The sequence below is a fragment of the Lindgomyces ingoldianus genome (assembly GCF_010093535.1).
Source record: "Lindgomyces ingoldianus strain ATCC 200398 unplaced genomic scaffold BDR25scaffold_12, whole genome shotgun sequence".
Lineage (NCBI taxonomy): Eukaryota > Fungi > Ascomycota > Dothideomycetes > Pleosporales > Lindgomycetaceae > Lindgomyces > Lindgomyces ingoldianus.
The window spans coordinates 1,422,701-1,440,794 of NW_022985173.1; the positions used below are offsets into that span (position 1 = coordinate 1,422,701).

Here is an 18,094-nt window from a genome sequence, read left to right on the forward strand (position 1 = left end):
TAACTATTTTGCTATAACAATATTTTAATATAACAATATAATCCTAGCTCCCCGTTTGTATCGCGCCATCAAGAGTTGACTGTATATATATAATTAAAATATAATTTCTAAGCTTTTACTCTTTTAGTAAAGTGCTACTTAAAAGTAAGTAAGCTAAAAAAAAAAAATAGAACTTACATAAGTATTTAAGCTACTATAGAGATTTAAAGATTCTATTTAAATAAAAATAGAGCTTAAATTAGAGAGTTTTTAGAGAGTTTTAAGGCTGTAATCTAACAGAGCGGTGGGTGCTGTTTAGAGGAAGTTTTCTTGTTTCGGGCGAGCTTTTAGATACATTGGCCGAATTTAGCCGACAAGCGAGATTTTAGCGTGTATGACCGAGCTGCAACCTCCTAGAGGACAAAGACTGCCCTCGGTCTGCCTCAGCTTACTTTGTACCGGTCTCGATATCACCCAAAGCATACGTGTGTGGAGACTTCGTAACCAGTTCTTTGGTGGAGTGCTGGTCTTCTTGAATTGTAACATACGGCTTCCGGTCCTGGAGACTGTTGATGGAGGAGCTGGTGTTCGAAGTTTTCGACCGACTCAACTGTGAAGGGATTGATACAACTGATCTGATTCGGTAATACAGCTCCGATTTGGCGAAGTTTGTCCCGAAGCAGTAAATTCCTGGTGCGCAGCTGACTACGATGCCAACGGCATTCGATTATCCTGTGCGCGAGGTTAGCTTCTCCGATCTTCGCTGAGTCTCCTCGCTGGCTACTCACGTGCAAATCATAGCTATGGTCATTTCCATGGAAGTCCCTTTCAAGGACCGGACTTTGTAGACCAAGGACACCGTACTGGCAGCGATAGCACTGAGGAATGTTAATGTCATACGGTCCTTTCATACGCCTTGACTGCTTACAGGATTCCCGTCATGAATACGATGAGTAAACCAAGTTTCTTCGCGAACGGAAGCTGCATCTTCAGGATAGATGAGATTGGTAGGAAGAAGATGATCAAATCTGTAATGACGGAGATCACACCTAGCGCAACACCAGAAGCTGAAGCCTTCCTAGAACACTGTGTCAGGTAAAGGAGATCCGCGGGTCTGGTTATATCCAGATCTCGAATTGGACAGATGCACGCTGTTGAGCCCACTATGTACGCTATCGCGCTGATAGCAAGAACGGCATAGGAGGTCCTTCTCAGCCACCTCTCAACACCGAAAATGCGGGTGTATAGCAGGAGGATCGGAGCCTTGGAGGCCCACATGGATGAAGAGACTACGAGGTCAATCGCTATGTTTAGCTACGCCTCGGTTAGCGCATGGCGACAAGACGACTTAATGGAGCTCTAAACATACCTGCTGCGCCGTCTTCAGACTGGTTGCGAGGCTAGTGAAGGCTTCTTCGATGCTAGTATAACATTTGCAAGTGCTAACAGCGGGGCAGACGAGAAGATCTAACCTTTCACGAGAAGATGCATGAGTATCAGGTTACCGACGAGAAAGATGGTTGCAACAATCGCCATATCTTCTCACAAAGTAAGCTTTCGCCACTAAAAACTAATGCTCCCCTTACAGTCACTAGGGAGCAGACGCTTTGCATAGCGGGCGTTAGCGCCGATGCGTACTGCCACAATTAGCCCAGTTAAAGTAACCAGAGTCGCTCCAACGGCTAGGAATGTGTCTATGGACATCGCAGTCGAGGCTAAGAGAGACATGGTTGCTGTTGGACCTCTGCGGGGGTGTTCTTCGTTACGTTAGGCGTTATGCAATTGAAGATGGGGCAAGAGAAAGAGATGAGATGTGGGATTCGAAGCCTGAGAACGAGCAGACAGCTGTAGGAGGGACAGTTCAACAATGATGCGGCGTAGGTAAACTCCGCCTTCTATGAAGTTCAACGAGCTCCGGACTTTGTATTCTGGTCAGGTCTTGCGGCGTGGATTCCATGCATGGCTAGGGGACGCTGTACTTGCATACAGGATGCTTGGGGAACGTGCGCAGCTCTGTTCCTCCCCGGACAACTTATCTCAATGCAAACCATGTTGCAGTGGAAGCTATCTGATAACTTGGCCGCGAGGCTACAGATTGCACTTCGGGAGCAGCAGCCCCTGGCCGTGGGATTCACCCACAAATCCACCCTAAGCCGTTTCTTTACGAGTAGTTCTATGGGGCGTTGTCACCTGACATTGAGGATCACGTTCTCGAGCATATTTATCGAAAATCTGCTTTATCTGATCCCAAACTTGGACACACTCCATACTCCGATCCATAAGCCAGTGGGTACCGAAATACACGTATAGTCACTCGATTCTCTATCGGCGGTGCGCTATTACATCGCCCTTTCAAATTAACAGTCATGGTCTCTTTAGGAAGTTATGCCTTAGTGGCTCCTTTAGAAGAGACTCCTTTGATTCTCGTTTTTGGGATACCATTCATTTTGTGGTTTTGGGCCTTGTTTCTGCAGAAGAAGGCGGTAAGTAGCAAGTAATCGCAAATGCCTCAACATGTGCTAATATCTAGTAGAAATCCCGGCTCGAGACTCTCCTAAAGCCGATTCTCAAACGAATCGCCGCATGGAGATTCTTGCTCCACGGGCCGTCCATGATCCAGCAGGCTTTCACACAGGTAATTACTTAATGAATGATCCCATGGCGAACCCTGATTAACTTAACAGTCCCACGGGGATTCTTTTGAAATTTTGGCCCCTGATACTCGATATGTTTTTGTGTCTTCGCCCAAGCACATCAAAGAGCTCGACGATGCGCCTGATACCGTTCTGTCATTACAGGCGGCTTCGAAGCATGTATGTGACGAATAAAAGACGTAATAACAGCTTCTAACAATCGGAAAGATGTTGCAGCCGCACTATACGATGCACGGTTTCAATTGGTTCCATCGTCGAGGCACTGAAGGTGTGGGATTTGTGCGCGCTCTTCGCACGCTTTTGACAAACAACCTTCCTAATATCTTACCGGATCTGAGTGTCATCATCCGGACGAGATTCTCTCAGTTTCACGCTGAACATCGTCTGATAAAGGGTGCGTTGCCACGCCCATCTGCTTGCGAAAGCTAATAGCACATAGGAGAGAGGCACTCGCCTGTCTATCAAACGATCGTCAAGTTAGTAGTACTATCGAACGCAATCTCCTTCTTTGGACACGAGCTAGGTGCGATATTCACTTTGACGGATGTTTCGTCTACTGATTTGGCGAAAGCGAAGGATGAAATACTGATGACGGCGGCATTGGCCTATATTGAGGAGACAGTATTTTGCGCTGAGATACTCCGCTTATTGCCTAAGCTGCTCGTGCCGTACGTGAAGAAATATTGTGCAGAGCTTCTACTAACGTGTCCTCTAGCTTCGTAGGGGGCATCATCGCTCGTCGGAAAAAGTGCCACGAAGTTCTCTTCAATGCTCTAATGCCGGTAGCTGAGGAACGCTGCAGGGAGAGAGACCGTTTAAACCTCGGACAGACGGTACCCAAGCATGTAAGGAGGTTAACGCTGTTATGATTGATATAATAATGACTCTTCGAAGGCAGATTGCATTCAGTGGATCATGGAGACTTCTCCAAGAAAGGCACCCTGGACCGCGAAGCGAATAGTCCATGAGCTGATGGCGATCTGGTTCGGCTCAGTGCATGCCATGTCTACTGTATGTTGTCTATTATTTAGCGCGACTCTCAAGATAACGGCTGCTTCGAAATATTTTGCTTACTAGGAAATCAGACAGTTACTTTTGCAATCCACGATCTCTGCATTCATCCTGAGTACGTCGAACCGCTTCGAGAAGAGCTTAAAAATCGTTTTGCAGATTTCGAGCGTACCGGGAATGGGCTCCCTTTGTTAGACAGCTTCATCAAGGAGTCAGCACGTCTTACGCCTGTCGAATCATGTCAGTCTTTTTCACTCCAATCTAACAACCAGCCCCAACACTAACTTCACCAGTGAGTACCAGGCGTTGTGCAATCCAACCTTTCACACTGTCAGATGGAACAAAAGTCAACAAGGGTGACTGGGCCTGTACACCCGTTCGCGCAATCATGCAGCATAAAGACTACTATCCTGAGCCGCTTGAATTCAATGGCTTCAGGTTCGTGAACCCCGCTCTTATTGACCTCAAAGGCAAATTCAAGTCTTGTCAACCGAATCCCTCAAATCTCGTTGACGTTGGGGATACGTACCATGTGTGGGGCACTGGGAGAATGGCTTGGTCAGTTGACATGTTAACGATTTCTCCCAAAAGCCGTAACGCTAACGATGACCTAGTCCCGGACGGTATTACGCAGCCGCTATCATGAAATTGATCGTAGCGCAGGTCATTCAAAACTACGACTGCTCGCTTGCCGATCCGGAGGCACTTCGGTGGTGGACTTGGCGTTCCAGCATGCTGCCCAAAGAAAGCACTATGATCATTTTTCGACCTCTTTGAGCGAGCGACCCATTCCGCGCAGCGCAGCCAATGAGAAGGAGTCCGAGCAGACTGCCCCATCCTACGTCTGCAGAAGTAACAGAACGAGATCACTACCCTATCAGCCGATTCTCAAAGTGGATTTAGAGCTAGATATTCTACAATAGTTAACCTATGCGAGGCCTTTCGCTGGATTGCGTGATTTGTTGTGATGGCCCTCAAAGCGAGTTTTGCAGAGCTTGGGAGAAGTTGCGGGACATGTGTCTATAGTCCACAAGTGCTGACTTGAGAGGAGATGGTAATCTTCAAGCAGCCGCATGTCTCCAGGCCGGTTTTTAGAGAGATTTTGCCGGACCCTGACATTCTGATGGCGCTTCTAGGATGCTAGTACGATTTTATGAAGATCTCGGCGCGCTCCGCGTGCTCCGCATGAGGGGCTGCAGAGGATGCCCATCCCTACACGCTCATTGACACCCACCCATACCGTCGGGTGTGCAATTAACGGCGGCAATTGACCGAGTCACATCGTCCGTATTACGCCAGGATCCCTGTGCCTCGCGGTTGCGGCTGGCGGCTGGCGGCTCGCTCTTTGTGCTGATGATTGGCCGGCTAAATAGGAAGGTTGCAACCAACTTGTCTGCGAGTCCATTGCCTAACGTAACCATCTGCATGTGTGTGGATCAGATAACCGATGCTGCCCAGGTGTACAAGCCCCAAGCTGTGAATGCTGGGAACACCCCAATGATGAAGTACCCCTGTTTACCTTGACCAGCGTCACAATCTATTTCTCGGACCCCGATGCAAGAGACCAACAAGACCTGGACGATGGTTGAGAGTTAGGTTTAGGATTAAGGTAATAATCGGACTAAGGACGAAACAGAGCTGACTGACCTAGGGGTCACCCAGCACTAGTCACTTCGGCTAGCCAGGCCATCACTGCCCTCAACCAACCATCTCACAACAACTTTTCACTCACACAAGCCCTCATCCAGACTTTCGCGATCACAATCCCACTATGTCTGCTCTCAAAGCCTTGCAAACCGAGTTCCCAGCCTCCCAAATCCTCTTACCAGAAACAGAGGCATACAAGACCAGCAACTCGACGTACCTCGCTCAGCAGAACAGTGATATCAAACCAGCTGCTATCTTCCAAGCGGCAGACGCAAAGGATGTTGTAAAGTTCATTCAACTAGTCTCGCCATTCACAAAAGACGAAGATTTCGCTTTTGCCATCCGTGGCGCTGGAGCGAACCCGCTCCCTTACGGTAATAATATCGGCGAAACCGGAACTACCTTGGATCTATCCCGTCTCGATGAGATCGATGTCGGCGAGAATTCGGTGAGCATCGGGGCGGGAGCCAGATGGGGTGCCGTATACGATGCTTTGGACGGCACTGGCCGTGGCGTTTCTGGAAATAGGAGTGCGAAAGGCGGGATAGGAGGGCTTGCTCTTCAAGGTAGTTACGTCTCTACGCCATAATGAAGCATTAACTGACACATCCTAGGTGGCGTTTCTTTTTTCTCTTCCCGTGAGGGGTTTGTATGTGACAACGTTCTCAATTATGAAGTTGTACTGGCCTCTGGCGAAATCGTCAACGCCAACGCAAAAGAGAACAGTGACCTCTGGATTGCTCTTCGAGGAGGAGGCAACAACTTTGGAGTCATCACACGCTTCAATCTACGAACCTTTCCGCAAGGTAGGTTTTGGGGAGGCAGTGTTTACTACTTCGGCCCGAGCTTCCCAAGCCAGGTCGAGGCTCTAGTCAGTGAGCTCAACAAGCCTGACGCGACTAAGGAGTCACATTTGATGATAAGCGCTGGGTTCTCTCACCTGTTTGGGCCGCAGGCAATGTGCATGAACCAAGTGTACTACACGCAAGAGGTGGAAAAGCCGGATGTCCTGGAGCCTTTTGTGTCCGTCAGTCCGCAGATTGACTCAATGAATTCGATGCGTATGATGACCTTGAAGGAGGCTGCGTCAGAGCAAGCTGCGGCGTCGCAGCAAGTCAGGTAAGCAAACCTCATTACAGTCAAAACCAACCCCCACGTCAAAAGCTTCTCTTTCGTTCTCTTACGATGCATAGATGCTCCTATATGAACGCGACCGTGAAAGCCGACGCGGAAACCTTGAAGCAGGCATACGAATTCTACACCTCATCTGTTGCAACCATCAATACCACCACTGAAGGTCTAACCTGCTCACTTACCTTCCAACCATATGCACTTTCATTTCTAGAAAGCTCCGCTTCGCAAGGGGGCAACTCCCTTGGTCTGGACACCTCCAGCGGTTCGCTCGTGTCCGTCCTTCTTCTGAGCTATTGGAGCAAACGAGAGGACGACCAAAAGATCAAAGAGACGATGAGGGGTGTCTTGGAAAAGATTGAGCAAGACTCTAATGAAAGGGGCACAGCAGTGTCCTTCAAGTACATGAACTATGCGTCTGAGTTCCAAGACCCAATCTCTTCGTACGGGTCAGAGAACAAGAAGAGATTGCAGGATGTGAGTCGAAAGTACGATCCTCAAGGACTGTTCCAGAAGGCTGTTCCCGGTGGCTTCAAGATTTTTCCTTAGATGCTAAGGGGTCATTTGAGGGAACGCGTTGCTTCACGTATAGCATTGAAGGCATTGCCGTCTGCCCTCTTCATAAAAGTCAACTCGCAAGAAGTTTCCTACATTTTCAGTGTGTCTTTCCCGAGGTCCACGGGTCCAATGCGTACACGCCACGTGACCAAATGTCCACTTCTAAGGCTGTTGTTCAACCGCAATACAATCGAGAGGTCTTCGTCGAGTCTGTGGGGCCACAGATGTTCTCGGCCTCTGTTTGATTCGCAGCCGAATCTATATTGGCGCCTCATAGCTAGGATGAGTATCCAGGGTTGATGCAGTTCAGCTCCGGAGGGATGCCGTTGTAAGAATGAGATCTCACTAGACGAAAGGCACCGAACCACTTCATAACATCGCGGGTGGACTCGGCTCGCGCTCCTTAGTTGCCAGCAAGCTGTGCAATGATCACGCCCCTCGTCACGCTGGGCACCTGAAATGAATGGCACATCTTGACTAACGCATGAGACCCTTCATCCTAGACACTTCGCCAGACCCTTACCCCGGCTTGTAAAACTTTCTCTGACCTTGGAGTCTCAGGTTCCGTGCCGGTGAGCTACTGTGCCTCATTGCCAATACCTCTGGACACATTCGTAAATTAATAGCTCAGAGAAAACCACACAGATGCGTCGTAACCGATTCCAGCCAAGCTAGGATTGGGATGCATAGGTAGTGTCGGTACGTTCCAAGCTGGGGAGACACCCTCCTGTGATGTACCCAGATGGCGAAGATCCCGGCGGGCCTCGCCTCAACGGGCGTTTATCCTTATGGTCCTACCAGAGATTATCAGATGTCCGTCGGCGGCGCAGCACGTGAACATTCAAACGTGTTCCGGCCGGAAGAAGGCCTTCCGAAACTTTCAAATATATGTGCAATTAGGCCAAGTCAACGATGATCGAATGGAGGAAAGATTACTGACAGTTGTCCGGATCTGACTGCTGTTCATGTGGCACAGCAGGCGCGTACGTAGCATACGCCCAAAAGGTAGCCCTGCAAATGGGCAGGAGAATTTATGTCCTGCGTCGTCTCCCCTATGGTTTTATGGACGGAAGAGTTGTCCTTCGTCCATCTTCGTCGACCTGCATATATTTCGTTGCCTACTTTGAGACAGAAACTATGCCAGGATGTAATGTTGTCGCCTCGCAGCTCCGGTCCCCTAGGCGTAGATTAAGCGACGATGGTGCAGTATATTCTAACTCTTTGCATATTACAATGTGCGTGGAGAAGGTAAAAGGCCATGCCAGCGAGGTTTTCTTGGTTGGTCAGCGGCTGAGTCGTGCATGAAAACGCGCGCCCTACTCATCTAAGGGCTTGTAATGCTTCGCTACAACTCGATTCTTTCCATGAAAGCTCTATCCGCATGGCCGGTTTCCCGCATAGGCTTTCGTAACCCCCCGTTAGCGCTTGGAGATGGTCGAATTCGTCTGCATCCTCCCCAAGCGCCCACGCGAAAACACCGCCGAGTTCTTTCTTTTAAATGACAACAGGAAACTTAAGCAACACAGCCTCGGGGGTATCAAGTGTCTACCATATGTTTTCATCTGAGTTCCAGATTCGCTGTCATATTTTCCTTGTGACAGCGCTTTGCTGAATGACTGTGCTAGCTCTTCAGGGACCTTGTTATGCCACGAGAAGGCACCTGCTTGGCTAAGATCTGCCCTCGATTCCAGATCCTCTATAAGCACTGTCTTACAGCCGATTGGTTGCGTTAAGCAATTAGCCTCAGGATTAGTCCTAAACTACTTTACATAAAATGCAAAGCCAAGATTAGCTTTAGAAGCCAGAAGACCTTTATCTAAGTAGCTGTCAACAGCTTCGAGAGACAGCGTCACGCCTGTATAGTGGTTTGTGACATTGTCTCTGCAATTTATCAAGCTGTATGTCATAATATTAAAGAAATCGACATACTTATTGATTAGAGGTATTGTTTCTTCCGTAAAGGCTATTATATCCTGGGGAAGTCCTGGGACAGTGTTACGGATATCTTACCTCGACTTTTCTATTGCTAGGTGCCTTCTGCCGGTAACTGGTCTCTTTAGGGAGTAGGAGATAGGAGAGCAGAGGGAGGGGGTTTAGGAAAGGTACGTCACGTGATACTTTAACTTATCATAGTGCCTAGAGGGTGTATATCTGTACAGTCCTTGCAAAGTAGAGGTAAGGTAGAAGGGAGAAAGAAGTAAAATAGAAGTAAAGAGGAAGTAAAATAATTAATATATTTTAAAGCTCTTATAAATAGAAAAAAGTCTTTACACACTTCTAGTTAAAAAGAATATTAGATATATTGCTATACCTAAGGCTGTGCCTTGAAGATAAGGACAACCGCGACCTTCCAAACAGTGGAGGAAGATCAAGACTATATACCCGCTAGCGATCGTCGTGATCGCTGGGTTCCGGCCATGATTGTAAAGATGGGATAGTAGATAGCACGGATAGCACTGAGAGCAAGGTTTCGGAGAAAGATAGGAGTGTATTGTAAGAGAGACGAATCGCTGCCAAGCCTCGCTTGTCAGGATTCATGCTTATATACGAAGCACAGGTCATGCGACCTCCAAACAGGTTGTAACGATTCTACGAATCGTTCCATCTCGGGTCACTCGGATCCTATCCGAAGGGTCCCCGTATCGGCCCCGACCATGACTCGACCCAGTCCCCCGCTGTTACCCCTATTCCCTCATGTATTTAGTCGCACCTCGCCCCCGTAGCTAGCTCGGTAGTTTTCTGATATCCTACGTACAAGGCCTATAGGTGTCATTGGTATTCCCAAGTCTCTGAGTCCCCACGCACTCCCATATGCCTCTGAGTGGATTCATACCGCATTCGGACCCATTGTCTTGCCTGCGCCGTTACACAGGTCAGGTGAGGCCATACTGGGCCGTTCTAGGACATCCGGCCTTACAATGATCGCCTAGCGATCGTTATCTCACGGGTTAAACGCTCCTTTAAGGTTTAACTAGACTAATCACAGCGCTATAGCTAGTAATATCACTTTTTGCAACTGTCTGCAGAGCGTCTAAGAAGAAATAGAGTAAATTTGTATGTATCTCTGTTTAGCCTTTAGCCTTTTTTAACATTCCCCTACTTACAACGTAATAAAATAGATATTTATTAAATATAATTAAAACTTAAGCAACAAAGCTATATAGTAGTTACATTTTAAAAAAGCTAAACTTATAACTTAAAAGTAAAGTAAACTACTAAATCTAGTTCTTGTAATGAGGTAGGCGCCCCGCCTGCCAAGCCGATACTATTGTCAGATTGAAGCACTGTTTCTGGGCTTCCTGAGATGAATGATGGGTTTGGATATGATGTATGGGATGATGATTGATTGTATTGATTTATTGATCCTTTTTTTTGCTCTACTCGTGTTGCTCGGCTTTTTGTTTTGCCGATCCGAGTCCCTCGCGCACTTGCCCTATGCGCGACCAGCTTGCAACATGCAGCAATTTGCAGCAACATACTGTTCGAGCTTATTGCTCGTACTATGTAGCAGCTTTCGTCAAGCGTTCCTCCTGTCTTGACAGTAGGTGCGCATATCTGACAACTATACGACTTTCCCCACTGTACCAAAAGGTACGCACGAGAATACTTAAGCTAAGTATTCTCGCATAGTATAATATATATATAGGTAATGCTAGGGTAAGCACTAGCACTAGCGGTTGTCTCTAGCCTAGCCTAAACCTCTATGAGCGAGAGAAGGCCACGTGGTTGACCGTGCCGACCTCGTTACAGTTCTAAGTTACTTTACTGTCACGGTTAACTTAGACATGCCTCGGACTCTCCCCGGAGAGCCCTCGGCCCGGCCTTGGGCACATGACGTCCCGTCACGTGCCCCAACACACATATATATATATATCCTCTCACGAACCCCTGAGTCTCCTCAAGGATTCGTTTATCAATACTATCCTGTACCCCCTTCTGCGCTTCATGCTTCCTGCTTCACAGTGCTCTTACATTTACACTAACTTACTTTTTTTATGTAACTTAACTACAAGAGCAGCTAGAGGCAAGCTATATATGCTTATTATATGTAAGAACTCTAGTATAAACTACTTAAAGCTTTATAAGCACTTAGAAATTAAATAGCTATAATATATTACTTTATAATTATTATTATATAATAGTAACTACAAAACTTGTTTTTATTAAAACGCATTTTATAAAAAAAAAGTAAAATAACTATATATTAGCTAGTAATTATATAATATTAATAGAATAATTTACTAACGCTTTGTTACGGTCTACGGTTAGACCAGCGTAACTCCACCGGCCGTGCTCCACAGTCTAGCTGGGTTGGAGCAGGGCTCGCTTATGGACCAGTCAGAGGACACAGAAGCAGCACTGCTGCCCGCGGTAATAGAAGAGTGCATTGTCTAATAGGGGGACAGGCTGCAAGTCTAACAAGTCTAAGAGAGCTTATAGAGCTCTTCTTAGTAAGCTTGCATAAACTTGTCCTGCTTACCTTAGCACCCTCTATATATGTATATAGTTCCTACATTAAACAACTTTTAAAGAGGCGTGTTTAATATTTAGTTTATCTTTTATATAAACTAAGTAGCATTTAGCTTTCTAAAGAGCTATAATACTATTTATATATCTTACACTATATATACCTCTAACTTTGTCTAATAAGACTGTTTAACTTTAGCTACTATACTGCTATACATAGAGCAAACTATAATCTAGTTACTCTACCTCTCTTTATTAGCCTATTAGCCTTTACATAGGACTGTACACCCTGCTGTTAGCCCTTGCTACCTGTTCTACTCTCTACCTAGGAATATTATTAACCTAAGTGCTTTTATAAAGCAAAGATTATAACATTAAACATAACTTTTTTTAAAAAGTATAAATCCTACATAATATAATTTAGATTCTAATATAGCCTACACAGCTTTATTAGGATTTATAGAAGTTTCTACTTAAAGTAAAGCTATCTTAGCAGAACAGATTAATATAATCTAAGATAATATAAAAAAACTTTAGTAGATTAGTAATAAAATAAATAAACTAGTAAACTTTTAAAAAGAAGTTAAAAACTTTTACTAGAAAGTAGTAAAATTTAATAACTCTTTATTACCTATAAACCTTTAATAAGCTACTAGCTCTACGCATTAGATACACACATTATAAGTAGAGCTAGCTAAACTCTAGAACATCTTAACTAAGAGAATAAGCATTATAGCTAAGAAGACTTTAAGACTAGCCTTTTTAAAGCTTTTTAGAGAATTACTAAAGAACCTCTGCCTTTTTTTTACTAGATGCTACCTTTACATGCAATATAATAAAAGAGCATTTTAGACTAATGCAGAAATAATATCTTAAATAGGATTATACCTAAAGAGCCTCTCTATAATTTAGTTCTAGCTACACATAGATAATTAAATAGACTTTAGAGCTAATAGCATAACACTTACCTCTAAAATAAAAGAAGTGTTTAGCAGTGTTAAAGCTTTTAAAAATGCCCTAAGAGCTATTTATAGAACTATAGATAAATAAAAAATTATAGCTAATAAACTAGACACCTTTAAGTAAGGTAATAGCATAGCCTAAAATTACGCAGTGCGCTTTAGAGAACAGCTAGCTATCTATAGATAGATAGACTAGAAAGCCCTTTACTGCATGTTTTATAATAGGCTAATATAATAAAAGATAAATTTATGTATAATAATAAACTAACTACTTTTAAAAGCTTTATTATATAAGCAATAACTTATAACAATTACTATAAAAAGTGTTAATAAAAAAAAGTAAAAAAGAACTTTTTAAAAACTAGAATTTATTCTTAGAAAAAAGAAGTCTTTTTAGTATAATAAAGAACTAATAGGTCTTAGTTATGTAAAGCATATATAAAGCCCTCTTTTAAAGAAAAACTAAGTTCTAGGACGTAATAGGCCGCCTCTAATAAAAAAAATAATAAAAGTAGTTAAAAAACAAGGCCTACTTAAACTATAAAAAAGTAAGACATTTCTACTAAAATTACCTAGACTCTTAGAAGAGAGAGAATAAAAATACTACTATAATAGTAAAAGCTATTACTACTAAATACAGCCTTATAGAAAAAAAATATTAGAAAGATTAAATAACAGACTTTACTAGTAATGTAAAAAAAACTATTCTTTAAAAAACTACTTTAAAGTGTATTAAAAAGTAGTTATTTAAAACTTTAGTAGCTTAGATAAAGTATTGCAGGACCTTATAATTTTTAAAAAATATAAAGAAGAAACTTAGATCTAAGAATATTTTATAAATGTCTAAAAAAAAAAGAAATAGTTTTTTTTTTTATAACTAGACTCTTAGCACTTTAGCAAGAAAGCTCTTTAAACAATTCTAGAAATGTAAATGCTAAAAGTGTAGTTTATAACACAACTACCTTAATAAATGCATAGTTAGGCTTTACTAGATAAATATTAGTAATAATTACCTAATGTTTAACATAATATAGTAGATAGCTAAAGTTAAATACAACATTATAAATAATAAATAATAATAGCAGTTTTTTACTAAGATCTAAAACTAGAAAATAAAAGGACTAGGTAGACCTGCTAGGTTTAAAGTCCTAAAACTAGTACTTAGAAAACCTAAAACACTGCTTCTAAGCCTTATAATTAGCAGGAAAGCCCTTATAATGTAACAAAACTACAGTTAGTGTGTACTTTACAGAAGTAACGCCTACAGCACTAACAATTACTAGTAGAAAGGACACCCTGTACAGGTAGTATAAACTAGGGAGTACTCTTAGTAGACTTAAAAGAGCCCTCTTAACACCTTACATAGACCTAACAATTGTCTATACCCCTAGTACTAGTGTACGCAATAGTATTGCACTAGACACTAGAATAATAAGCACTAAGCAGTGTAAGGACGGAGCTCTGTACCACTACGCCAATACAATCAAAAAGGTGCGAATAATCAACCAACATTAATTATTGCGTACAGAATAGTATATATACCCGTCGCACGTAAGCACCATCTCGGCCTTACATTATCCCCCTTCTTAGCAGACGCATGTCCCAGGCGTCACATGACCTACCCGCAGCTCAGAGGCGCCTATGCGCATGTCTCGGTTACCGGCCAGAGGCTGACCACCTGCGGCCCAGAGGCGCGGGATAAATAACAACGCAACGCTCAGTGGCCCACGCCAGCTAAGCCATATACACTAGACCTCCCAGCAGCAACAACGTGGCGCCAGAAGAGGCCGCCTCACGTTTCAGTCTAAAAACTGGCAAAGCTGTCCAAGGTGTGGGTCGAACGCGCGACCGTCCTTGTTGTTAGTTAATTATTATGTAAGGACAGAGCTCTGTACCACTACGCCAATACAACTAAAAAGGTGCAAATAATCAACTAACATTAATTATTGCGTACAGAATAGTATATATACCCGTCGCACGTAAGCACCATCTCGGCCTTACAAGCAGGCTAGTAGCCTACATAAGAAAAGAACTACAACAGATGCCTATAGCAAGGGACAGCCTTAGCCTGCAAAACTATAAACTGCTATACTTATTAGACAGCTTCTTTTTATAAATAAAAAAAATAGCTAAACTATAAAAATAAGAACAACTATAAGATTTATTACTTTTAATAAAAAGTAGTAAGAAAGAAAAACTACCTAATGTTACATTACTTAATAGAAGAGTATAAGTGTAAAGTAGCTAACTACTACAACTAAAAGCACTAAATCTATAAAAAAAAAAGATAAATTTAATAATAACTTATAAAACATTAACTTATACCTCTTAAATAAAGAGGTTTTTTATAATATATTAGTCCTAGTTGCAGTAGGATAAGGGATAGGACATAGTCTAACTACAACCTTTACGTTTAAAGAATGCTTAGGACTAGCTCTTATTAATAGCGGATGCACTTTTACTATAATAAATAAAGACTAGCTAGATAAATAAAGCATTTTTTTCTAAATAAAAAAAGACCTGTTTAAGGTAACCCTTGCTAACATATTCTTAATAGAGTATAGTAATAGATAGATTAACCTAGAAATATATAAAAAAACTTTTATAACCTTAAACATAAAGAACTAGAGATCTATAAGTATACTCCTACTAAAAAGTAAGAATAATGTAATTTTAGAGTATAACTAGTTAAAAACACATAACCTTACTATAAATTAGAAAATAATAACTATAAAAAGTTCTAATAACTATGTAGGCATAACCTAGTTAGCATGCTATAATAACTTATACTTAGTTTATAAATAAGTAAAGTAAGGTAGTAGTTACTACTCTAAGAAAAAGAAGCCTTAGAAATTCTCTTACTAGAAACTAAAAGTGCAGGCAGTTAAAATAATAAAAAAAGAACTTAAAAAAGTTTTCTATAAAGAAATTAAAACTAATTAGGACATAGAATAGATTAGAATCTTCTAAATCTAGGAAAAAGACAGTATCTTTATTAAATATAAGGATTACTAAGACATGTTTAAAACGCCTACTAATCTAAAAAAACTGCCCCTACATTAGCCTTAGAACTATGCTATTAACTTAATAAAGGACTACAACCTAAAAACCTACAGGCTTTGTCCCCTAATAAGAATATAAAAAGAAGCCCTGTAGGAGTACGTTAACTAAATATTAGTGTAAGGCTATATTTAAGAAAGCTATAGCTTTATTGCTTTAGCAGTAGTTTTTGTAAAAAAGAAAAAAGAAAAGATCTACATTTACTAGGACTATAGAACCCTAAATAATAATATAATCTAAGACTAGTTCCTTTTACTAATTATATAAGACATTATAAACTAGTTAAAAGGAACCTAGTACTTTATAAAGTTTAACATATAAGACAGATTTAATAAAATAAGAATAAAAAAGGGAGATAAATAGCTTACAGCATTTTAAACCCCTTAATAACTTTATAAACTATTAGTAATGCTATTTAGCTTAATAAATGCTCTAGTAACATTCTAGTAGATTATTAACATAGCTTTTAACTTATATTTTAATGTTTTTACTTTAGTATACCTAAACAACGTCTTTATCTACTTAAAGGATAGCCTAGAAGACTACATACAGAAGGTATAAAAAGTTCTAGAAAAGCTAAAAAAGTATAGACTTTATTTTTAGCTTTTTAAATGCAAATTCTACATTACTAAAATAAAATACTTAAAATTTATAATTAATAGTAAAGAAATAAAAATTAACTTAGCTAAGATATAAAAGGTACTTAAATAGCTAGAACCTATAACAGTTAAGGAAGTTAAAGAATTCTTTAGGCTATTAAGCTACATTAGGCAAATAATTAAAGACTACTTAAGAATTACTATACTCTTAACAAATGCTACTACTAAAGAAAGGGCTATAGTAAAGTTTACTTAGATCTTATAAATAAATAAGGCATTTATAGCACTAAAATAAGCTATAACATTTAAACTAGTGCTAAGGATGTACAACCTATAACTAGATACTAAGATCTATATAAACGCATTCTTAGAAGCTAGCAGAGCTACACTTTACTAGAAACAGGAGGACAAGAAATAGCATCTAGTAGTGTACTATTCTGCTAAATTCTTAGGACCTAAAGCTAGCTATAGCATATCTAATAAGGAATTAAAAGCAATACTAAATGCAGTATAGGTATAAGCTACAGAGCTACACAGGATAGCAAAACCTTTTTATATTATAATAAATTACATAAACCTAGTTACATTTTTAACAGTAAAAAAACTCTTACCTATGCACATAAAATAAGTAATAGAGCTTGTGTAATTTAATTATATTATTAAGCATGTCTTAAAAGCATAAAACTAGCAGGCTAACACTCTTAGCTAAAGGCTAGATTACTTTAATAAAGAAGAAGAAAGAACTAAAAAGTTTACTTTTTTTAAAAAGACTAATAAAGAATAAATCTATAACAGGCTTTAACTTATAAAAGAACTTTACATGCTTATAGTAAATAAGTAGAGATAAAAAAATCTAATCTATAAGTATTACAAATCCTTAATGTTTAGACACCTAGGTATAGGCACTCTCTGGAAGAAGCTACAAGCTGCTATACTATAATGTATACTAAAGGTAAAGTAATTATGCACTAAGGTGCTTAAGGAATGTAACACTTGTAACAAAAATAACCTATAAAGGCATAAGACCTATAGATGCCTTTAGCTAATTAAGGCTCTAAAACTACTATAGATAATAATTATAATAGATTTTATTATAAGACTTCCCCTATCTAAGAAGCTAGAAATAGAAAAGATGTGTAATATAATTATAGTAGCTTTTAATAAGACTACTAAATATTTATTAGCAGAGCTTGCTCTGCTTATTATATTCGGGTTTGCAGAACGAAAAGTTGAGCAGAATCTCCTCTTTTGGACGCGCTAGTTAGTCAGAATTTCTTCAGATAAACCCTAGTAACGCTATTTCTCTGTCACCTTATGTATTTCTTACATTCTTTTTTTAAAAAAATGTATACCTAATATAGGTGCACCTTTCTGTTAATTTGCATGAAGTTTACTCTAGCATGCGTTGTGTAAAACATGTTTACATTATAGATAGTTGCGTCTGTTCCACCTCTCTAGCCACATCGGTGTGTCGGGGATTGGCATCAGCCACATTAGTGTGTCAGGGATTGGCATCAGCCGCATCGGTGTGTCGGGGATTAGCATCAGCCGCATCGGTGTGTCGGGGATTGGCAGTTGCTCACACACCTGAGTTGCTCACATTTGCCAAGACCACACCACAACAAACTTTATAACAACCCGCTCTAGCACTATAGAGTAGAGTACAGCTTAGAATATTATTTAGATACTACTTCTACTTCTTGCTTACACGTTTGCGCGTTATGCCTAGTCTAATTGCACTGTCCGCAGCGCCTTTAGCTTTGTCAGATATGCGCACCTACTGTCAAGACAGGAGGAACGCTGGACGAAAGCTGCTACATAGTACGAGCAATAAGCTCGAATAGTATGTTGCTGCAAATTGCAGCATTTTGCAACATTTTGCAACAAATTGCAGCATTTTGCAACATTCTGCAACAAATTGCAGCATGTTGCAGCAAATTGCAGCATTTTGCAGCAAATTGCAGCATTTTGCAACATTTTGCAACAAATTGCAGCATGTTGCAGCAAATTGCAGCATGTTGCAGCA

At 41.1% G+C, this 18,094-nt stretch overlaps 5 protein-coding genes across 5 annotated transcripts; 2 read left to right on the forward strand and 3 right to left on the reverse strand.

The window, feature by feature from the left end:
• Positions 1–763: 763 nt before the first annotated feature.
• BDR25DRAFT_221038 (uncharacterized protein) lies at positions 764–1,707 on the reverse strand (the record flags this gene model as incomplete). The annotated part of the gene is made up of 6 exons (XM_033685017.1): positions 764–857; positions 908–1,053; positions 1,174–1,293; positions 1,349–1,389; positions 1,452–1,517; positions 1,566–1,707. 6 exons carry the CDS (start codon positions 1,705–1,707, stop codon positions 764–766), a joined length of 609 nt encoding a protein of 202 aa, XP_033549146.1.
• A 638-nt stretch (positions 1,708–2,345) lies between these two features.
• BDR25DRAFT_367129 (cytochrome P450) lies at positions 2,346–4,509 on the forward strand (the record flags this gene model as incomplete). Its single annotated transcript, XM_033696988.1, has 11 exons — positions 2,346–2,462; positions 2,513–2,614; positions 2,664–2,792; positions 2,841–3,027; positions 3,073–3,156; positions 3,205–3,301; positions 3,349–3,478; positions 3,528–3,644; positions 3,719–3,884; positions 3,938–4,202; positions 4,259–4,509. 11 exons carry the CDS (start codon positions 2,346–2,348, stop codon positions 4,419–4,421), a joined length of 1,557 nt encoding a protein of 518 aa, XP_033549147.1. The 3' UTR covers positions 4,422–4,509.
• On the reverse strand, positions 4,483–5,334 carry BDR25DRAFT_354016 (uncharacterized protein; the record flags this gene model as incomplete). The annotated part of the gene is made up of 8 exons (XM_033695247.1): positions 4,483–4,513; positions 4,573–4,638; positions 4,676–4,756; positions 4,792–4,837; positions 4,879–5,065; positions 5,090–5,163; positions 5,195–5,265; positions 5,303–5,334. The coding sequence occupies 8 exons, from the start codon at positions 5,332–5,334 to the stop codon at positions 4,483–4,485; spliced, it is 588 nt and encodes a 195-aa protein (XP_033549148.1).
• Positions 5,335–5,358: 24 nt separating this feature from the next.
• On the forward strand, positions 5,359–6,971 carry BDR25DRAFT_367133 (FAD-binding domain-containing protein; the record flags this gene model as incomplete). The annotated part of the gene is made up of 3 exons (XM_033696989.1): positions 5,359–5,857; positions 5,906–6,410; positions 6,485–6,971. Exons 1-3 carry the CDS (start codon positions 5,416–5,418, stop codon positions 6,969–6,971), a joined length of 1,434 nt encoding a protein of 477 aa, XP_033549149.1. The 5' UTR covers positions 5,359–5,415.
• A 1,354-nt stretch (positions 6,972–8,325) lies between these two features.
• On the reverse strand, positions 8,326–10,006 carry BDR25DRAFT_393155 (uncharacterized protein; the record flags this gene model as incomplete). The annotated part of the gene is made up of 10 exons (XM_033698243.1): positions 9,814–10,006; positions 9,691–9,740; positions 9,596–9,638; positions 9,429–9,569; positions 9,328–9,365; positions 8,991–9,027; positions 8,813–8,953; positions 8,695–8,740; positions 8,505–8,655; positions 8,326–8,425 (listed from the first exon to the last, which is right to left on the reverse strand). The coding sequence occupies exons 1-10, from the start codon at positions 9,865–9,867 to the stop codon at positions 8,326–8,328; spliced, it is 801 nt and encodes a 266-aa protein (XP_033549150.1). The 5' UTR covers positions 9,868–10,006.
• Positions 10,007–18,094: the final 8,088 nt, after the last annotated feature.